A 23,428-nucleotide genomic window follows, 5' to 3' on the forward strand; every position below is an offset into this window, starting at 1 on the left:
TTAATAAAAATTATGTTTCTATTAGATTTATTCTATCCGAGATCATTTAATCTGAAGCTTAGAAAAAGAATAAATGAAGAAGAGAAGGAGAAAAAGAAAGAAGAGAAGGGGAAATGAAAAAAAAAAGGAAGAGTTCTGTAAGATATTGAAACAGCAACTCGTCCAAAGGCCCATACTCAAGAATCCTTCTCAAGGGTCTCATCTCAAAGAAACTAGAGTAATTAATTTAGAATAGTTAATTTGGAATAATTATTTAAACTATTATATGCAATTTTTTATGTTTTTTTTTTCGCATTCCAACGTGTAAGTATCGAAGCTCTTTCCTTCTACGCGTAAAAACTTTAAAGTTAATACTTTCGATTATTTAAAAGTCATAAAAACAGATATGAACATGAAATGAAAAAAATACTTTTCTATTAACAATTGTAAGTACAATACATATGACAGATAAAATACAAAGTAATTTCAATCATTACTTTTATTTTAAATATTTGCTTTTACATTTATTTTCATTTCTTTCATAACATTACATAATACTTGTACAGCGGATCATAAGAGATAAATAAATTAATTCAAAAACAAAGTATCTGTAATTAGATTTTAATCATTTCTTGTATATTTATTAAAAATTGAAAGTTCAATATATTTGATTATATGCAATCCTTTCTATTCTATTGATAATCAGTCATTCTTTACTGGAATGATGTCATCATAATTAAACACGATTATAAGACATTCTGTGCAATAATAGAATAATGTATTTCCAAACTGTAAAATACTGAAGGGTCATAGTGGAGAATATAAAGCAAGTACTCTCTTACTGTTTTGAAGAATAATAGAATATAGACTTATGAGGAGTATAGGAATTATAACATGTTATAAACTATATATTCTTTTTTTTTGTGCAAAACGTAATATTCATTCAAATATTTTTGTCATGTCATCATTATAACACTAAGGAACCAGTTATGGTTTTAAGGTCAAGTCTTTGCCATTAGTTGATGAATTGCTATTTGGACACGCAATTCGACACAAGCATCCTTTTCTTCAATAATGCTACGTATTAAAGTTGTCATTTTTTTCTATTAAATAAAATTAAATAAATTGCACTTAGTTGAAATAGAATAAAATAAATAAAAATAATTTGTAATAAAAAAGGATATGTTATGAAAAATACCTCTAATAATTGATTTTCTTTGGCTAATTGTATCATAGCTGTTATTTCAGCTTCATTTGGAGAATGAACTCTTTCTTTTGGTTTTGGTTTTTTATCTGGCTCTCGTTCTGTTATCATAAGAAGCATTTCTTTGAGTCGTTTAATCTCACTTTTTTCTTGAGTAATACGAGATTTTAATAATGCTTGCATATCTAATAACTCTTCATAAATTAAACTTTCTCTTAATTTAGCTATAGCATCCTCTGCTTCAGATTCTATAATTAGCACTTTTATTAAATCTCTTATATCTAAATATATTGTAATTATACAAAATTGTTTAAAAAATAATATATCTAATATACCAGTGTTATCTCCTTTAGATTCTTGTTCTTTATTTTGAATCATAGTAGATGATTCGGCAGAATCTACCACGTCTAATTCTTGCGAATTTATTTTTCGTTCATTTTGTATAATACTTGTATTCGATCCTGTACAAGTTGGACACTTATCCTTAATTTCTTCTACATTGTGCTGTAGATTATTTTTTTTTACAATCGAGTTAGATGATTTCGGTCCCTCTACTTTTAAATATCCAGTTTCTTTTTCAATAACTTTTGATTTTTGTAAATTTGGATCTATGGAATTCTCATCACTTGACTTTACTTCTTCATCCAAACTTTTTTGTGCTGTGCCTTCAAGTTTCTGAACTGTTTTATACTTTCTCTATCGATATATTTGATAATAAGTAAAAGTTAAATCCTTCTTTATTATAACTACTTTTAAACAATTTACTTTTAATCGAAAAATTTTACCTTTAATTGCGTTATCATACGTTGTACTTCCCATAATTCTTCTTCTTTTGATTTTGTAACAAAACCTGCATTCATTTGCATATGAATTTGTGACAACAATGATTCCTGCTTGGCTAACTCAGCAGCTATACTTTCTACAGTTTCTGGTAAATTCGTACTACCAGACGAAAGTGGTGGAATGTACTTTTTTAATTGTACATCAGGAAAAAGCGCTTTGCAGTGAAAAAGTAAGGCGGATAGTAACCTGTGACTCATTTGTAAAACCGGACTTAATGTCATGGATATTGTCTGGGCATTCATTTTAGTAGTTTTTTCCTAAAATAGAATCAACTGTTTAGTCTTTTAATAATTATTCTATTTATATAGATCTATTAAAGTTGTAAATTATCACATAACATACACGGGCTGCAACATGATCTAAATGTAGAGTGACCCATGCAAGAAGAGTTCTATTGCATTTTGGTAATTGATGTGTTAACTGTAGCAGTTGCGACTCCCGTTGAGCAATTTCTTTTGTTGATGCAGCTTGTTCAAATCTTGATATTGTCTCACTATTCTCTAAAACAGGTTCTGGCAATTCTCTGCATCGCCATTATGTGAGTTTTGGGATATCGGAACTTGAAACAATATGTAAAATAAAATTTTGAAATACAAACCTAAGAAAAAGTACCAATAAGCTTGTAGCTACCGTAGGTTCAAACTCTGCTATATTTACAGTCTCTCGCTGATTATAAAGCTTTTTTAAATTTTGTATTTTAGATTTTACTCCAGGGATTTTATACAGGCATTCTATATTCATACCATGTTCTTCAACATAGTCAATACAATCGCGTACAACTAATGGTAATTCTATTCCATCATGACATCGGCTTCTTTCAACTGCAAGACTTAAAGTGACACCAAAAATCGGTTGCTCCTCTAATACAAACGAAATATATATATCAATTTTTTATTGATATTACTTGACATATTTTAATCAAAGATAACAATTAACATAATAAATAAAATAAAACATAATAATTAAAAAGACATATTTTACCGCCAATATCTAAACCTTCTTCGCCAGCATGTTTTCCTTTCTTTCTATCTTTTAACTTTTGCTTAGATTTGTCTTTATCTTTGTCTTTACGTTTATCCTTCTCTGCATCTTTATCGTCTTTGTCTTTCTTTTTTTTATCTTTCTCCTTTTCAACATCTTTTTCCTTTGCCTCCTTCTCTCTGGATTTTTCACGTTTTTCTTTCTTTGAAGGAAATTTAAAAGCTTTGGTTTTTTTTGATTTTGAAGGACTTCTATGAAACATATTAAATATAACCTAATAGAAGCAATATTTGATATGGAAAAAAATTTTATTATGCTCGTGCATATAGAATTAAAACTCTAATAATGAAGTACACATTAACAACACAGATTAGAACTAATATAAAAAATAATATTAAATCGCAAAAACTTGAGATCAAATTATTTTCCATTTTGAAATGATCCAACAAAGTTGAGAGTGAAACAAACTGCTTAGTCAAATGATATGATTTGAGATGATAGTTAAAATCTAATTATCATAAATGTGACAATGGTAAGAAATTAGTACCGTACAAATGTATAACATGTACAAGCAATTATATGATATTTATCATTTATAGCAATAGTGAATAAACTACAGTAATGACAAAATTACTTTGTTTCCTGATCCTCGTCTGGTGAACTTTCACCTTCTAATGTGGCATAGCCCCTGTCCTTACGATCTTTTTTCTCTTTGCGTTTACCACCGAGGAGCTCCTTTTTCGAATGTTTCTCGTGACCACCTTCGTCGCTAACTGAAATCGAAAAGAAATATGTAGATTGATCGATATTTTACATATTAAAGACGTTTTGAGAGATGAAAGACGTAGAACGTTATGTAAAATGATTATTTGGAATCAGTAATTGGATCAAATGACAGATACATAACCTCTTCGTACTCTTCGTACAAAAGTCTCACATTATTAATGTCATGATTTTTATTACGTACAATCACTCTCGTTACTTTTCTTGGCTGATTCCGAGGCGTACAATCCTGGAAATTCTTTTTCAACATCAGGACTTTCGAAGTCCATCCTTTTCTGTCCGTTTGACACTTCGCTCGAACGTACACGCGATACTCGAGAATACTCGAATTTTATTCGAGAGAGAACTATCGATACGATCGATCGAATTATTATTCAAATTAAATTTCTTTTCGTCAAGGACTGATTTCTAATATCTATACCACATATAGTTGCATAGATATGAGTATAATTCTTTAAATTCAATCGTTAAGAATATTTAAGAAAGCATCAATTCTTTTTTAAATCCGATATAACTTTAATTTTTTTCTTCGACAGTGCATAAAAGTCTTAAATACTTTTTACATGTACAAACCTTTCCTCGAAATGGAAAACGAAAATCGCGTTCATCCAACTTTTTAAATGCTTGTTAGATTGTTACGAATGATGAGAAAGAGTCCAGAAGAAAGATCGAGCGAATAGTACCAATAAAAGTTTGCCTCTGGAAAAACTACGATTCGATTTTCTTTAACGAGCTCAGCTTGTCTTGGCCATAAACGAAAAGTATTTTCTCTCGTGTTTATATCTTGAAGAAAGGCTACGAGAGTATACTGGGTAGTAGTATATAGACGTTCTTGTCAGTGGATATCTAACTTATTATACACTGCTAATGACGCGATATATCACGATTATGGGACTGTTTCTTGCTGGAATTAATTCCCTTTGGAAGGTCGTTTGTTTCAAGGCAATGTTTTCTAAAGATTAATCATAAGTTTTAGGCATTTAGCAATAATTTTCCAGAGAAATTTTCCATGTTATACGAAATAATTAATGTCGTTATATCGTATGTTGCATTTTCGAGATTTTCTTTATAATGCAGTAAAATCGAAACGAAAATCCTAATGAGAGAAATTGAAAATTGATATCATCAAGATGATTGTTCCATTAACTGATACGCCCATTAAAGAAAAACAAAAAGAAGAAGAAGAAGAAGAAATAAAGTTAAAAAAAAAAAAGAAAGAACTAGAGGTATTGTAAAGTTTCGTAGTAAAGTTTCCAGTAAGCTTCCTCGTGAAATTTAATTACATCTTAAATTCAGATACAACCTGGACATGAGTCTACCGCCCGAAAGTATCTTTAATATTGCGATAACGTTTTTACGTGCACGGCCTATGCAGTATCCTTTTAAGAAACCAACCATAAATTTTGAGGTATCCGTAAAATGATTATAAACGGCCGAAGTTACTCTTAACGGTATACTGACATTGATTTAACGTAGATTTTACGAGTTTAACGGTGAACCGAAAGTTTATATGTATTTTTGTGAAAAGCCTTGAGCAAAGCTCTTTTTCGAAACGCATCGTTTCATCAATGGTATCCAATTTTTAACGCTTTCACTTTATCCTATTGCAAAATATTATACTATCTCTAAATATTATTATACTATCTAAATGCTATTAAAAACAAAAAAGGAAGAAACAAGAAAAGAAATAAACGATAATAATCGTTTATAATGATGATTTTATCTATAAGAAATATCGTGAAGCTCGTTTGAGAACGTCCAAGAACCGATATTAACACGATTAGTCTTACCTTTATTTCATTCTTCGAGTGCAACGATTAAAATAGGCGCATTTGTTCGAGAAGAGAATAATGCTAAAATCAATAAGCCGTAAGAGGATTAAAGAAGTATCGATGAAGACTTCTCAAACTTTCGACGCGTAATCTCTTTATCCTTCTTATCTTCCTTTCGCCTAAATCTTCGATAACTATATCAAAAAATCAAGGAAAAAGTATTTTCCTTTTACTTTTACTTTTTTTCTTTTTGAACTAACATTCTTTTAAATTAACATAAATTACGTCTAATACGTTTTATTTACTTTCGAATTCAATCGAAAATATCCGTTCTAAATGGATCGCAGAAATTCTAAAAATTTTGTTCTCGTATATTCGAGATTCTCTGAGATCTCGCCACACGAATGGTCGGTTGTGCTGACATGCAATTTAAATCGGCTCCGTTTACAAGACTACGAAACACATCTTGTAGCCGTAAGTAGGATCAACCAGGCACGTGTCTACTTGGATGTCTTTCAGAATACGCATAGGACAGATGATATTTTTCAATCCGAGAAATGTCGTTCCAATGGCGATTCCATTGGTTTCACTCGAATGAAAAGAAGAAAGGTCCATCTACGAGATCCATAACAGATACTAAATCGAATATGTGTAATGGTGTGTGTGTATGTATGTGTGTGTTATAAAATTCGCATGTGATCTCAATGATGACAAGAACGTAACCATTTAAAAATAAATTCTATTCGAAGTATTTTGAATATATTTATGAATACGGCTAAAAGAAACTAACTATAAGAATCGATTTACCTTTTCTTTGCAGTTTCAACAGATTTTCTCTCTTTTTATCTTCTGCGTCATCCTGTTTCCCTGAGAAATTTATTTTCGTTCGTATGTAACTCATTCCGAATTTCGATTTCAACACGCGCCACTAAGCGGAAAGAATTTATGTCTGTGTATCGTTTAGAACTGTACACAGCGAAAAATAGGTATGCTGACTGCTCAGAGAGAGAAAAAGAGAAAGAGATAGAAGGGACGAGATGGAGAGAAAGGAAGGAAGGGAAAGGAAAATAGAGGGGAAAAGCCTTAAATCAAAAAGAAGTATCCCTTTTCCGATTGGTCACTATTTTTCTCTTTCTCTCTTTCTCTCTCCCTCTTTTCCTCTTTTCCTCTATTTCTCCCTCTCTCTCTCTCTCTCTCTTTCCTTCTCTCTCTTGTGTCCGGTCTACGGAAGGAAAGAAAGGAAGGTCTGCCGAACGATAAATTCAGCTTTAAAAGTGAGAAAAAGGGCGCTGCTGGACGGTCGTTGCTTTTCGCAACGCCCGGAAATTCGACGGTGCGCCGAAGCACGAGAAGTCGATTTGCCTTCACTGATGACCGATTGTTTTCTCGGCGCAAAAACGCAACCCGTTTGTTATTCCGCGACAAAAAAATCGCGAGTTAACTTCACCAGAAAGTTTCTACTACTTTTCTTGCGTTCTAGCCGGAATTTTCAATACTTTCAAGAGTTGAAGAACTCTTTCGGAAGAAGTTTCGTTCTCCTTCCTATGTCATAAAAGAAATAGGAAATTATATTATTGAAAATTAATGCAGCAAAAGCTTTGTATGTAAAAAAAAATCGTTCAAGTACGAGCACGCTATCAGGGAACTTCGAAACGAATGTATTTTCTAAGCAACATGCATGTATATATATATGTGTGTGTGTTTGGATTTTACTTGCTTTTCAACTTAAAAAAAAAAAAAACAGAAAAAGATTTGGAAAAAATAGAAAAAAAAGAAAGCGGACGCGCTAATAAAGCCTTGGAATATTCGAGCACGCGTGCACCGAAATGAAATCCTTCTCTTTTCGAGCATCGAGATTTTATTTCAATCTCCCCAAATGTAGCAAGACACTGTAACAGTATTTATAATAATTAACACGCTCACGCGTCGCTGTCGCGACAACAAAGATTGCGGTATAATATTCAATTATAATTCAGTCTGAGATTCGATTATTGCTATTTTATTCAACAACATATTTCTTCTTTTTTTTTCTTTTTGTTCTTTTTGTTTCTGTTCTCCTTCCTTTTCCTTCCTCTTCCAATTCGCAGCTCTTCGTTTTTCTCTTTCTTTCTTGCGCTCTCTCTCTCTTTCTCTTTCTCTCTCTCGCTCTCTCGCTCTCTCGCTCTCTCGCTCTCTCGCTCTCGCTCTTTCTTCGCACACACGTACGCTGAATGAAATTCTGAGAGGGGTTCTCTTTTTTCTTTTTTTTTTTGTTTCAGAAGAGACGGCAACGATTATTTCGAATAGATTACCGTAAGAGTTATGTATGTATGTATACATATATATATATATATTTTTTATTTTTTTAATTTTTTATATATGTCTATATACGTACGAGCTGTTTTATATCTGTATCCCCCTTTTTTGTCTCTAATATATACATATATATATATACACATATACATATATAGTTTGTTACAAGGCACAGGTAGCTTACACACTTATACTCTCTACCATCTTTTCCCATTTACTCGCGCTATTTCAGAGTTACACTTTCTGTTGCATCGAACAACACATCGAGCGTACATACTCACGCATACCTATAGCTTCTGTCTTCGTTTGAGAGCCCGTTAAGACTGTCTTTTCCTCTTGATCTTAATTTTCTTCTCATTGGAAAATTCATGGACGAAAAGAGGACACGAATTGAATAATACATTGAAAAGAAAAAAATATCTTGGAAGAATTCTTGAAAGATATGATTAAAAAAAAAAAAAAAAAAGAAAAAAGAAAGGAAAAAAGAAAAGAAAAAGAAAAAGAAATCAAAAAAGGCAAAAAGAAAACTATCGTTCGAAATATCGATAACAATTGGTTCGTTTATATCGTTCGCCAAAATAGCTTCTATCTTCTCTTACCATTACAAGTCCATCGTTATTAATGCTCACGATCGAGGAATCGATACTTAACGAGAATGCCGATACTCGGTACGTCGGTTTAACGCAATTGCACAATTCGCGAGGCGCATTATGCAGCGAACGTTCGTGCTCGCGAGAACGATCATAATCGGAGTGCGTCGTTTCGAAACGCGGCCGATGGCTTTTATGGTCTATCGGTAAATCGAGCCGGTTGACAATGACGGTGGAACACTAATGGTGCTCGCTAAAATAGGAAAACGATCGCAAGCCGTTGAAAATCGTGAATCGAACGTTGATGTTCGTTCGATTTGGATTTCTTTTCTCTGTTTCTCTGTCCCTCTCTATTTTTCTTTTTTTTTCTTTCCTTTATTTGAGAACTCTCCAACGTCCTCGTTTATTTTATTATTTTTCAACCCGACAAAATGGACCGATTTCATTATCTAACTATAACGATAGTAAATTATATCATAACAATAGACTATTAATCATATTAATAAAAAGCAAACATGAAAAACAGTTCAATTCGTTATCCTCCAATCGTGTACCGTGAAAAGTCGAAGGAAATAATATGCCTTACTATTTCTTTCTCTGTCTCCCTATTTCTCTCTCTCTCTCTCTCTCTCTCTCTTTCTTTCTTTCTCTCTCTCTTTCTCTCTCATTTTCTCTCTTGCACACATATACACAGTACACACGCTTCCATTCATTCTTTCATCGCTCTCTATACATCATTGCCCCGCGGTCCTGTCGCGTGTTACGTGCGTAATGCATTCCAACAGAATAGTGTCGCTCGCACGCATACGCAAGGATGCACGTACACTCGCCAAATATATCATGTAATACGTGTATACGATATTAACATATATCCTATATACTATATGTATGTATATATTTATATTTATATGTATATATATATATGTATATATTTACACTCGTACGTCTTTATCGCGTACGTACATATACCTATACGTTCTTTCGATTCTTTTCTTTTTTTATTTTTATCTTCGGGAGATGGAATTGGGTATGAGTAGCAGAGAAAAGACAGAAAAGTTGCATAAGCAACGCGATTGATTCTTTTCTCCTCTTTTTCTCTCGGATCGTTTCGAAAAATCTTCTTGTCGTTTTACCATGGATATAGGACGAAGAATGACGAGGGATTTATATATGTATGTATGTATGTATATATGTATGTATGTATGTACGTATTTATGTATGTATGTACGTATGTATCTTCGTCGGTTCTGTGTGCCTGTATGTGTTTATATATGTATCTATATATGTATCTATATATATATATATGGGTATATACGTATCGTTCGAAGCGAAAAGGGCGCGATGCGAAGGAGAAGGGGCGAGGAGAAAAAAGAGGGAAATGGTGATGCATGTCTACGATGATTCGATAAAAAGGTTCGATTGCTCGTCGAGGGATGATTGTCCCTTGATTGAAAACGTCCTCGATTCTGGGTGGAGGGTACGCAAAGGAGAAACGAAGGGAGAACTTATCCCGTACATTTCGTTCCCATATGCCAAAGGATCGCTACGTATGTACGTATTATACAGCATCCCTCGTTTTTAATCTATCGACTATGGACCACCACCTAGAAGCCACGCTCTTACGATTGTTAAGGGTGCCTCGTTGATATCGTATTTGTACGTAGACACGCGCGTTAGGGGATGAGAAACAGAAGGATGGCTTGTAGTAAGGGATAGCGACTTGGGATAAGTATTCGACGGGAATGTGTCGATTATTTTACGACCTTGTTTTTATTCTTTTTTCCTTTTCTTTCCTTTTTTCTTTTTTTTTTTTACTTTTTTCTTTTCCTTTTTTTTTTCTTTTGGATACGAGCGATTGAGATGATGGTAATGGGATTTCTCTCGATCACTCATTTTTTTTCAAGGGGTAGGATTGTATGACAGGCATGTCAAAGTATTAGGCTCATGTAACTTCTTTGAATGATTAAAAGATATGTTGACTGCACGTATACAATTTCACGTATTAAATTTGCAATTTGTGTGTATGTGTGTTTTTTTATACATCATATATAAATTTTATGAGAAAGAAATGGATGAAAAATTTGGAAATTGCAACAGATGGTACTCAACCTGTTAGTCCAAATTAGTTTACTTTATTCGTGAAACGAAATGGATTTGACATGCCTGTTTTTTCATGATATTAGGTACGAAAAGATTGTCGTTATTTAGTTTTGGATAGGAATAATTTAACAATTTTTGATCTAGCTAAAGAAGACGTTATTCGAGGAGTTTATGAATCATGTTTCCTCTTACGAAACTTTTAATATTTAATTATTAAGTTATAATATCCATTTCGTGTTTCCTTTCAATGTTTGTATAGAATCACGTTCGTATTTTTCTGTTGATCGAGAAGAGATATACTTTTGAAAAATCGTGAACGATATAATACCTTTATAAAAAGGCCATTAGACGTGTCGTCCGATGATGACGAAAAGTGTTCGGCTATTTGAATTTTACGCGACTGTCACGTGTCTCGATCTTGATTGAACGTTCAATGAAAGAAATGTTCGACGTGATCGACTTTGCTTCTGCGAACTTCGATTCGATTTAGAAGCACTTTTCATTTTGATTCGTTCGTCCGCGAGTGTCACGAATGCCGAGTTTAAAGGTTCCCGCGAGAGTATTGCGGCTTCGTACGAGGAAGGAGATCCAAGAATGAGCAGCATAATCCACCAACGTACGGTAGTAATAAATCGCGAGGGAGTACTCGTACGGACATGGAAGTAATCCGATAATCCCATTAGACGAGGTCCCATAAAATCGTTAACGCAGACAAGTCCGATTACGTAAGCCGTGCTTCATTCGTAACCGTCGTCGGGACTGGTTTCGCGTGGTTATATCCGCACTGCGGATAATTCTTTGATTGCCTTTCCGATCTGAATTTACGCAAACGAACGAACGAACGAACGAACGAACGAACGGACGAACGAACGAATGAGCGAATGAACGAACGAACGAACGTGCATACAAAATATCCAACAATTATTTAAATTTATACGCATTATCGCGAATAATAAAATGCGTCGCTGCTCATCGCGTCACGTAGGTACCTATATTTTTGATTGCTAAAACCGCGAGCGGATTTCAGGATTGTCACGAGGTTGATTAAGAATTAAGATTACCTTTTCTTCCTTTCTACGTCATGTCTACGATAAAATTTACTGTGATTTATCGATTAAAAATCGAATGTGGAAGAATGAAGATAGAAAGAATTTTCTGTGAATTATGATGATGATGATAATGATGATGATGATGATAATAATAATAATAATAATAATAATAATAATAATAATAATAATAATAATAATAATAATAATAATAATGATTTTTGAATCGCGTAGTTACTCGTTCATTCGAATAACGATAAATAAACGAGTTTCTTCGGGGTAATGTAAACGAATTATCGCGTTCGTTGAATTAAACGACTCGGTTATACGCATCGTTAAAAATGGAAGAAAGAGAGAGTGAAAGAGAGAGAGAGAGATAGATAGAGGACGAGAGAGAGAGAGAGAGAGAGAGAGACGAAGAGGTAGAGACGACGTGGGTGGATGGGTGAAAGGGTTGCTTCTGTTTCTCATTAGCGACTCCATTAGTGGAATGTCTGCGCGCGCGCACGATATTAGGGCCCAATGTAAATTGGTAGCATTAAACGCATCAGGCGATTGCATCAATCTCATTAAGCGGGGCGCGCATAATGTTTCATGAGAGTGCAGCCGACGCGAATTGAGGTGGTCGGTTAGTAACGATGTTTGTGGATGCTCTGGAAAATTATCGAATTTCTCGATGCTGTTTGCACCAAGCAAATCGAAAACAACGGAGAGCGGTTGGAGCGGAACGCTCGTTCGGCCTGAGACCACTGTGTCGCGTCGTCGCAATCACATATGTATGTATATATGTGTATATATGTGTATATATGTGTGTGTATGTACATACGTATAAACAGGTATGCATGTTAATCTTTTCGATGTACATTTTCGTCGAGTATTCGTTCGTTTAAAAATGACATCCGATGTTTCCTTTGAAAAACCATTAAAAACGTTTAAGAGATAACTCGTGTCTGGAAGTTGATTTTTAAAATTCATTCGCATTCGTTTAAAATTGATTGTATAGATGTAAATCGTATTGATGAATTTTTAAAAATATTACTCCCATTAATGTTCGCTACTACTCCTTCGATAGATTACGCTGTTTAACTCCTTTGCGTACGTTCCAGATTTTTCTCTATCGTGCGACAGATCGATCGAGTTAGGGTTTATTATCGAGGATCTAGGATGGTAAAGGGAGATAGAGTTACTGGCGATTCGACCGCGGGGCAGCCACGTCTGATTGCTGTCACAATGAGCTTATTATCCCTACGAAGCTATGAGACGTTCTTATCGGCTAAGGATTCTTTCCTTTATGCATTACGCTAAATACGCTCCTTCGCTTTTATTTTCTTTCCTTAGGTACGAGATACGGCATTTCTATGTTGCTAATTTGCTAAGATTCACTAACGCCTAAGACCTACCTGTTCGTGAAAAATTAAAAGGTGCCTTGCGAGCTGGCCCGATAAAGCATCGCGTTTTTTTTTCATCTTCTGTGTGCGCAATATGACGATATCATAACAATAAAAAGGTTTTTATTCGACATGTGTATCGTGGTATTCGAGGAGATAAAAAATGAATCTCGATTAGGTTCCTTTCTCATTGGAGAACTATGAAACCACGAAAATGAATGAAAAACCATCGTCGTTAATCACGTTCCATCCCTTCTAAATAGATTTTTAATCTGACTGATACAATATCGAATATTACGAAGGATTTTCGATTGATGTAAAAGTAATTAGAATGACATGGCAGTTTAGCAAGGAAAAATACTGTTCCAGAAGATAAACAAAGAACGAATGGAAAACGTTAAGTAAATAAGACGTTTACAGGAGGGAAGATAAATTGCAATTTCATTTAAACGCGAGGATTTATTCGCGGTCCACCGACGATGGTTTTCGTTTACGTAATTAACGATAAATCGAAGAAAAGTTTAATAGTATACAAACTACGATAACGCGATTGAAAAAGTGGTAAAATAGCGATTGGCTTTTTTCTTTTTATGTTTCAGTGTCATCTTTTACTTCGGTCACACTCCATCTCTCTCTCTCTCGCTCTCTCTCTCTTTCTCACATAAAATCACATGCACGCACACGCATACGAACACTCACATTTTCTCTTATCCTTTCTTCATTGTCAAATGTTCTCATTGCACGTCTCCTCCTCTCGTTTTTCCTCTCGTCACTCGGTTTGGGTTAATTATTACAAAGATGGTTGTACAATAATATAATATATAGACTCTGTATTAGTTACAATAATATCGTTTGCATTCGCCCGCTCCTTACGTCGCCGTCTCCTTCGAAGCTTTTCTCGTTTCGCAAAAAGATTCAATCCGAATTCAAGGGAAAATCGGTACACAATAGATATAATCATCTCTTCCGATCAATATATTTACGAATAGTTACCTCTCGTAAATACGATTAATCGTTTTCGCCATTTAATCGCCGCTTTTTTGTTCCTTTTTTTTATTTTTTCTTTTTTTTTCTCATCTATCGAGCGTTCAGCCATTGCGCGTTTTTTATTGCTTATTCCTTACGCTATTAAAAAAACAAAAAAAAATGGGAGAGACCTCGGTGCCCTTGCGAAAACAAAATCTTTTCCTACGCCCTTTTCTTTCTCTCTTTCTCTCTACGAGGAGAAACCATAGAAATGAAAAGGTTCGCGATCGCATCGAGGTCGAGTCGGAGGGATATGAGAGAAAGAGTTTAGAAGAGATTCGCAACACGGATTAGAGATGCAAGAATAAATCTTCTCTATTCTTTGCCTACATCATTCTCTCTCTTTCTCTCTCTCTCTCTCTCTCTCTTTCTCTCTCTCTTTTCTCCTCTCCATTATCTGTTTTAGGCGAACTTGTCGGAAAGAAAAAAAATCGATCACAGTTATACGACGACATATAAATGTGCAGCGAAGTATAAAATTTTCCAAATTTTCTTTCCTCTTCTTTGCCTCTATTCCACATCACTTATCGTCCTCACCTCTTTCTCTCTTCCTTTCTTACTGTCCCCTCATATCGTTCGGCTCTCTCTCTCTCTCTTTCTCTCTCTATTTCTCTTTCATTCCCTTCTCTCATCCTAGTAGTCGCATAAAATAATCATTTCCCTATATGTATAATCGAGTAGGTTGTATTGCGTTGAATCATTTGTTCTTACATAGCCCTCGTCGCGTTATAATAATCTCTTTATACAGGCAAAAACATTAAAATTATCCTTGGCGTCGAGCGATCGCCGCGACGGCCGCGTTTCGTTCGTTCGATCGATCGTCGTAGGGCGATTTACTCTAAAATTCGTTTCCATTGTCAATACACACATAAACACATACATACAAACATACACACGACACGAAAGGTCATGAAATTTGATCTCGTGCCGATATACGCTCACGATTCTCCATCGGTTTCGGCGGTTTTCTTCTGACATCCTCTCCTAGGCAAGCCATGGATGGATAAATACATTTCTTGGATATGTATATATGTATATATATACATACATATATATATACATCTATATATATATATATATATATATATATACATATATAATTATAAATTAAAGGCGCCTACGTCGCCTAAAGTGGGTTTATATATAAAAGATGGAGAAGTCTGGCGAGCACCGTGATTCCAGGAGGGAAACGTTTGCAGAGTAAATTGCCCGTCGTCGTCTCTGCTTTTATCAAGGATAGTCTCTCTGTCTATGTAGTTCCTACCTTAGAAGATAACGAGCCCGCCTCGTCGCTTGGCTTACTAGCTAGAACGAGATTACCGCGCTTATATTTCGTTTCACGATCGGTCTCTCATTCTCTCTCTCTCTCCTCTCTCTCTTTTACTCCCCCTTTTCTCTTTCCTCGCGTAATCCTTCGTGTCCAAAAAAGAAAGAAACAGAACGAACGATCGACCGATCCTCGCCTCGCTTTGATATGGTCCGACCACGGTAAACCGTTCGTTCGTTCGTTCATCCTTTTCTTCTCTTATCGAGGACTTTAATTATCTAGCACGCGCGCGTTTACTACGAGCTACATGTGTACACAACGTGTCGGTAAAAAAAGCTACTGGCCGTATTGGCGAGAAGTGTTGAGAGACGAAGGAAAACGCGTATTTTCTCGCTTGTACATACAGCTGATACTCTCTCTCCCTTTCTCTTTCTGTCTTTCTTTCTCTCTCTTTCTCACTCTCATTCTATTTCTTACTCTTACTCTCTCATCGTTCGTTCGTTTGACCATAGTCAGGAAAAAGAGTCCGCACGTTCTCCGGGTGCATCCTTATCCTTTCGTTCACGGATCGAAGATCACCGGCTCGCCTCAAAGGGTCGACGGTCGACGATAGTGTGCGGAGTTTGTACCTTCTGGCGGTCGAGCTGATTCTCTCCCCTTTATCTTCTCCTCCTCTTCCTCTCCTTTTCCCTTTACTCCCAAAACGATGATCGTACGAGCACGAATTTCTCCTGACAGAGAGAAAGAGAGATAGATAGATAGAGAGAGAGAAAGGCACAGAGAGAGAGAGAGAGAGAGAGAGAGACAGAGGGAAAGAGAAGGAGAGTGAATGAAAACGAGAGAGAGAGAGAGAGAAAGAGGGAGAGAGATAGAAGACTTGGCAGGACCTATCGACCGAAGGCAGTCAAAGCCAGTGAATCGATTCTTTCTTCCTCTTCTCCGTCCCACGTCTCCTTCCTCTTTCACCAGCAGCAGAGCACCCTGTACTTCTTCCTCCTCCTCCTCCTCCTCCCTCTCCTCTTTCTTCTCTTCCTCTCCTCCTCCATCTTTTTCCATTGGCCTCGACGTTCGAACGATCGCTGCCGTTGCTTCGCGCCAGAGGCGGTCTCTTTCGCTCTGTCTTCTTTTTTTTTTCCCTCGTCGCTCGGCATCCTCGTCGATAAAACATTTTCCCACGAAGGTCGTTCAACGCTTCTCTCGAAAATCGTCGTCGTCGTCGTCGTCGTCGTCTTTTCGATTAGAATCACCTAAATATCACGACCACCGCCGTCAGCAGGAGTATCGTCAGGTACGTCGCTCGATGCATCTGTCCATTGTTCTCCTCCATACACTGACCTGCGATAACGTGAATCGATACTTTCACTACCTTGTTCGTAAAATTGGTTAGATAGGAAACATTAAATGGAGGAAACTCGATCGATTTTATGAATTTGATCAATTTTACGTGACTCGAAGATTGTCTCAAAATTCGAAAGGAACGAGCATCATGAACATGGTCGTATTTCGATACTCAAAGCTCGAGTAGTAGGTTATATGGAGGGAAAGAGAAGAGGAGGAGAAAGAGAGTGGAGAGGAGGATCGAAGAGGAGGATCAGAAGAGTGGCTTGCTTACCGGTGCTGGTCGCGTTGAAGGCCAACATCGGTGCGGGTGGAGGGATGCCTCTTTGACATGCCACGGGGCTGGCAGTCAAACTAACAACCCCACCGCTCTCTTTGTACATGAAGCACAATCTTTGGGTGTTCCTGTAGGGCTGCGGCCTGTTGTTATCGTTCGACCACGTTGTTCTGCGCGCGAGTGGGGTCGCGATCACGAACTGAGTACCCTCCGCATCTATCCACCTTCCATGGCAGGAGTAAGCTGGAAAGCAGAAAAGACGATTGCTTTAGAATAGGGACAAGTGTCAAATCATGGAAAGAGGAAAAGAGAGAGAGACAGAGAAAGAGAGAGAGAGAGAGAGAGAGAGAGAGAAGAATAGGGGCGAGAGGGAGTAGGTACATTGTGAACTTTTGGGTTAATATAGGGTGACTTCTCGGGGACAGTCGTTACCCTTCGAGCACCATTATCCCTTGATGAAACTTTGCCGATTGCAAGGGTCCAACGAGCATAATACAGAGTTTCGTCAAATTAAGAGAGGACCCTACATAATTTTAAAGTACCTTCTCCCGCTTTCAAAAGTTCTATCAATTGACCCCATAGCTAAGGGATGTTCGTTCCCTCTCTCTCTCTTTCTTTCTTCTTATCATTGATTACACGCATAGAATTTATCAATGAATGAAGAAATCGATTATTTATTACAGAATAGTAAGTTAGTAATAGATATACCGGTAACTGCATCCTCATCCACGCAGTCGCTTTGAAACTCCATTCTGTCTGCGGTAGAACAGCCAACGGTAAGAGTGGTGATCTCAGCGTTGCACCTTGATTCGACCTCTTCTCTCTTCTCTCTGGTCTCGCTTGTAACTTCTTCTTCGTGTACAAGATTCTCGAGATCTCGTCGCATCCTCGTGAGATCCGCAAAGGACATGCTCTTGTAAGATCGAACGCCTTGGGACGATCTCTTCTTCGGTGCTTTCTTAGTATCAGGGTAATCCCCAAAGTATTCGTCGTCGTCGACTTCTAAAATGGCCGATGTTCCCACGTCGTCGAAGTTCGGCATCCAGAATTGTTTCATATGAGCGAACTCGGTAAAGTCTTCCAAGAAATCCGTCATTTTCGAATTTCTCTTCGATCTGCTCGATCCATCATCACCATCTTCGTCGTTACCAAGCTCGTCCGAAATTTTCTCTCGTTTTTTCGCCTTCAAACGCGAACCATGTTCCCGATGAACCAACTCCTGTGGTTCTGAAACTAATCTCGACGAAGAAGAGGACTCCTGTTGATCTCTGTGACTTCTGTTATTACGATTCGATCTGGCCCGTCTACCCATTCGCTCACGCACGAGATACTCGTTGTTCGCTCGTCTCTTCTCAAGTTCAAAATCGATTTTGCTTCGACCACGACGGTCCTCGACTATCCGTTCCTGAGCGTGTCTAACCTTTTCACCCTCGTGCCTGCTCGTCAGAGACTCTTGATGTTGATTTCTCCGACTTTCACGAGTGTTCCTCTGATTATGGTTAACTCCGGTTACCGTGAATTTACCAAGGTAAGGACACTGGCGTGGATCCGGTGAACTCGCTGAAACAGACAAAGTCCCTTTTTTTATCTTCTGAATCTACAACATGAAAAGATTTTCCTTGTTTAACGACAGTAACGTATGTGTGATCAGATTAACCAAATTGAGAGAGAATTCTCTTTTAAACTCAAGTACGAGCAGAGACGGTCTTTTGTAGAATAAAGAGAACGGACATTTTTTTTCTACGTATAACATTTACAATAACGTTGTAGAGATAAATTATACGCTTATGTATGTATTTCGTAGAATATACCGAAGATAAGTTTGCACGGACAAGGAAGAGAAAATATATAAGTTAACTCTTTTAATCCTTGAAGTGGTCTCTCTCAACATTGAGAACAAAATTATTCGTTGTCGGTTTAACGGTGCGGATGAGATCTCGAGTTAGTGTGATAGAGCACGCGTACATACATACGTACGTACATAGATATAAACGTACATACATACATACATAAATACATATATACCTAACAGAGAGACGACGGGACATATAAGTCAGATTACACGCAGGCTATGTCGTGAAATGAAAAGGATGCTCTGCGAGAGGGTAATGCGATAGACGCTACTAATTGCTGGCAAATGCGAAAGACATATTGTTGGCCTTAATGGAAGCTCGTTAGGTACTAAGGAGTACAAAAATGGCCAAGGATCAGGAAAATGGTTGGAATAAGGGAAGAATGCGAATAGCTATAACGAGGAAAACTCGAGAGATAGAAAGAGAGAGAACGAGAAAAAGAGAGAGACACAGAGAGAAAGAGAGAGAGAGAGAGAGAGAGAGAGAGAGAGAGGGAGAGAGAGAGAAAGCGTAAATCGGCCGTAGGCAGACACAATGTGAACTCTAACGAGACAAATCTGACGACGCACCCTCCGGTCAAATCATCACCTCATCCTTTTCCTCCCCATTGAGACGCGTTCCTGGGGCTACTAACTTGGAAAGTTTGCGGTGAAATTTTACATCCGCCATACTCCTCCGTGATATTTCTCCAAGGGGACGAATATCTTCCGTCATACGATTATTATATATAACCATCACCGGTCCACGTCCTCCTTTGCTGTTGACTGTTACTAAGGGTAATTCGAAGGATTCTTATCCGTTCCACAAAACGTAGAATTAGTTGAGCGTGTTATATCGTTCGTTATTTCGTACATACTTATGCCGATTGAGTCACGTTCCGATGAATATTTTTAATGCTCATTGAGAATGACGAAGGAATGGTTCATTTGGTCCATGATCTACTTCGAAAGGACGAATGAACTGTACGCTTTGTTATGGAGTAATGCGAAAGACTTCCTTGTTCTCTCATATTCTTTCTCTTTCTCTTTCTTTTTCCTTTTTTCTTTCTCATTATGACTATGTACCGTGACTTCGTTTTGAAAAGCTCTTTTTAAAATACCCGGCTCGTCTTCTCTCTCTCTCTCTCTCTCTTCTTTATGTCTATTTCTTTCTTTCTCTTACTGTTTCTCGTTTTCGCTACAAATCGTAAATCGATTCCAACGCTGCTTCACGGAACGTGCCCGCAAAAATCTCGTTATTTTTATGGTTAATTAGACACGCATTACGACGGGCCAAAGGCGAGGCCGTGCTCGCCAAAGGAGACTTGATTTTTCCGACTCGTTAAGCGATTGCCAGCAGCACGAAGGTCCTGCCAAAGGGATGGAGGACTAAGGGTGAGTTTCCCGGTGAAGGGAGGTCACCCTTCTTCGATTGGCCCTTCTTTGTGTGCGATCGGGAGGACAAATCGGAGACTCGTCCCTCGAATCGTTAATTATATTCATAGCGAGAAACTTCGGATAGCATTATTAAATAGAGACTGAAAATATTTTTCTGTTTCATGTAATAAGTAAGATAAAATCTTTGTTGTTCGAAAGTTCTTTCAAAATTCAAGCATCTAATCAAAAGATTTTCTTTCATTTTTCTTCAATAAAAACTGTCTACTTAACTTGTTTCATAATATATATATATATATATATATATATATATAAATTTATTTATACAAGTATATACATATACTTGATAGTTCTCTTATCATTTCGAATAACACAGTTTCTATTGTAAATAAAAGAGTTGCGAATACGAGTCGAAAGAACGATCGTCTAGTAAATATTTTTTATTATTATATAGACGATAAAAACTACCCCGTGAGGCGATCCTTATTCAGTTGTAAACCACGTATGAACGAAAAAATCATTAAAATATGTATCGCTGTTACGTATATGTATGTATATAGTTACGTTGCTAGATAGAAACTTTGGAACAAGCTTGAATATGAAAAATAAAATGGAAAATAGGTCGCGCGTGCACATTCTCGTCTCATTCACGCACGAAGAGAGTAAATCTTTTCTGCAGGTTGCATATTTTATATTTCGGGTATTCTTTTCCTCCTTTTGCGAGACTCAAACCCGCTGAAAAAGGTATTATGTAAATACATACATATATATCTACATATATACATATGTACATACGTGTAGAACGTGCGAATAGCGCGGCAATTATTTTTGATGCTAGCGTCGATCTTCTCGCACACGGTCGACGACATTTAACTTTTACTTCTTTGTTCGACTCATCATCCGGAAATGACGTCTCGATTCTTGTCAGAGCGATAAATTTCCAACGGAAATAACTTTTGGCACGGAGACGACGGAGGGTCGTTGGGTCGTTCGTTCGCACATCGAATCGGTTCTCCATTCGAAACAGGAATACGTTCGTTTTACCAAAAGCAATGACGAGAAGTAAATTTCTACGATATGGAGAGTTCGAGGAGATCATATTTTATCATATTTTAAAAAGAATCGAATCAAATTAAATAAAGGAGATCGTTTGTCAAATGATTTCCCTTCTTTTTTCCTGGACGACAAAACCCCGAAAAAAATATGTTTATCGATACGTACGGATAATTATTAATTATGAAAACACTTTTTTGAGAATTTCAATAAGAATAAACGATTCAAATCGATTCCCAACCATAAAAACATGGTTTACAATTTTTATTAAATTAAAATTATTTAATTTTGATTCTCTAATGATCTCATGAATTATGATCAATAATAATCTTTCTAAAAGCGTTAGCAGTACGCAGTTTGGGAGTATCTTCGTTCACTACATATATTACGATCGATAATTAGTCACAGATTTGAGTGTATATCGATGAAATTTGGTAATTTATAGTTCTCGTCAAAGAGAACCACGCTCGGTCTTGATTAACGATCCACACCGCAGGAAAATACGGAGAGAGATAGAAAGGGGAGAGAGAGAGAGAGAGAGAGAGAGAGAGAGAGAGAGAGAGAGAGAAAGAGAGAGGTAGAAAATGCGTGTCTATCTATAAGCGACGATGACAACTCGCGTAATTAAGCCTATAACGGATTGTTTATTATTGGCCGGACAACGTCCAACCCTGTATTCGGCAAATATAGTTATCTATTTAATTTTCTACCGCGAATATCGACCCATTAGCTGTAGTTCGATGTGTCGTGCACCGCGTGGACCGGGAGCTAACAACCTCGAAAACGTAATCGGTTAATTAGTATGCGTTACTATTTGATTAGCTTTCTCTCTCCCTCCCTTTCTTTCTCTTTCTCTCTCTCTTTCTCTCTCTCTCTCTTTTTTTCTGTCCCTGTCTTTTTCTCCAATTCCAATGAACGAATATTTTTGAATACATAATCGATTGTTATTCCACCGATAATTCACGTAGATATGTTAATCGTATTCGTATCTTCCTGTAGTCATATTTAGACTACAGGAATATATTCGTATAACGTGAATATGTTAAAATTCTTTGATAAAACATGATAATTACGTGGTCAAAATGATGACGTTAAATATTATAGAATATGTATTCTTAACGTGGTAATAATAAAAAGAAATATATAGGGGCTTCCTTTAGAAGCTTCGACGGGGGTTTAAAAGTGGAGGTGAGTAATGGATAGCGTGGGATTATCGAGGACGTTATCAGAGAGTCAGGGGAGAGACTCGGAGAGAGGGCGAGTCAAGGAGCGAAAGGAGGGTCGCGACAAGGCGGGCCGAGTCTAAAGGCCACGGAGTCAGGTGACCCGTGTCAAGTTCAAAGACGCGGACATTCTAGCCCTACCAACGTTTAATCCACGTACGCGAGAAGATACCAAGGAAACTGCTCTCCATGATCGATCGGCTATGAAACTCTGAGTTTTTCCAACGTCTACATATTATTTTTCTTTTCTGTTATTTCCTTTATTTATGTTTTCCTCTTTCTATCTTCTTATCACAAAACAAATACGCATTCGTATAAACAAGCGCATTTTCTTTCCAAACGTTTAAAAGATAATTACGTAAGTACGTACGATCATTATTAAAGTGATTTTAATCCTTTCGAGTTAATCGCTGCTTGTTTATTTAAGGGTGGTACCAAGTCACTCGTAATCAAGCATCGAGGAGACTTTCTCATATGTTAGAGAACATATACTACTATGAGTTTTATACAAAAATCAAGCATCGTATCGTTTGCAGGATGGTAAACCGATCGATAAAAAAGTTCGTTCAGACTATAAATTAAAAACGTTATAGCGTTAGTCTTCCAAGTAGAAAAAGACAGATGAGTCGGGGGAAAACGTAGGTAGTACGTACCTCGCGTGTTCGCGAGCGAAGAGACTTTGCTTTTAACGAACTCTGTTCGGTCGGTTTCCTCGCAATCCACTGGGAGGTCGAATCAATCATTTTCAAAAAGATCAAGAGGGAGAGGGGAGGAGACATGTGAACAAAAAAAAAGAAAAGAAAACAAAAGGAAAAAGTATGTGAGAGAGAAAAAGAGAGAAAGAGAAAGAGAGAAAGAGAAAGAAAAAAAGGATAGACGTTTCCTTTCCCTTGGAGAGCGGCTTTTCCGAGTCCGAGGGACTAACAGAGGTGGTTCGGTCAAAATGCTAAAACTTGTACATTAACGAATGCATTAAATATGAGAGGATGGTGAAAGGAGTTTTGGTGACAAGAAGGACGAGAGGAAAGAAAGGAAAAGGA

At 36.9% G+C, this 23,428-nt stretch overlaps 2 protein-coding genes across 5 annotated transcripts in view; both read right to left on the reverse strand.

The window, feature by feature from the left end:
* Positions 1-460: 460 nt before the first annotated feature.
* Positions 461-4,136, reverse strand: LOC127063913 (ralA-binding protein 1). The gene is made up of 9 exons (XM_050994268.1): positions 3,975-4,136; positions 3,642-3,780; positions 3,008-3,258; positions 2,625-2,886; positions 2,369-2,549; positions 1,969-2,283; positions 1,519-1,879; positions 1,178-1,431; positions 461-1,082 (listed from the first exon to the last, which is right to left on the reverse strand). The coding sequence occupies exons 1-9, from the start codon at positions 4,057-4,059 to the stop codon at positions 981-983; spliced, it is 1,950 nt and encodes a 649-aa protein (XP_050850225.1). The 5' UTR covers positions 4,060-4,136; the 3' UTR covers positions 461-980.
* A 9,657-nt stretch (positions 4,137-13,793) lies between these two features.
* Positions 13,794-23,428, reverse strand: part of LOC127071078 (uncharacterized) — a 233,249-nt gene continuing 223,614 nt past the window's right edge. For all 4 annotated transcript variants that reach the window (XM_051009973.1, XM_051009967.1, XM_051009959.1 and 1 more), the window contains 3 exons: positions 17,595-18,446; positions 16,884-17,129; positions 13,794-16,606 (listed from right to left, as the gene is read on the reverse strand). In XM_051009973.1, coding sequence (XP_050865930.1) covers positions 16,515-16,606; positions 16,884-17,129; positions 17,595-18,446 — 1,190 coding nt within the window. In that variant the 3' untranslated portion in view covers positions 13,794-16,514. The remainder of the gene's footprint in view (positions 16,607-16,883; positions 17,130-17,594; positions 18,447-23,428) is intronic.

Source organism: Vespula vulgaris, chromosome 1, assembly GCF_905475345.1.
Source record: "Vespula vulgaris chromosome 1, iyVesVulg1.1, whole genome shotgun sequence".
Lineage (NCBI taxonomy): Eukaryota > Metazoa > Arthropoda > Insecta > Hymenoptera > Vespidae > Vespula > Vespula vulgaris.

Coding starts and splice junctions, on each gene's coding strand:
- LOC127063913 (XM_050994268.1), bottom strand. CDS start 4,059: ATGGACTTCGAAAGTCCTGATGTTGAAAAAGAATTTCCAGGATTGTAC. Junction 3,781..3,974: donor GAAAAGTAACGAGAGTGATT/GTACGTAATAAA, acceptor TTTCGATTTCAG/TTAGCGACGAAGGTGGTCAC. Junction 2,550..2,624: donor TTATTGGTACTTTTTCTTAG/GTTTGTATTTCA, acceptor ATGGCGATGCAG/AGAATTGCCAGAACCTGTTT.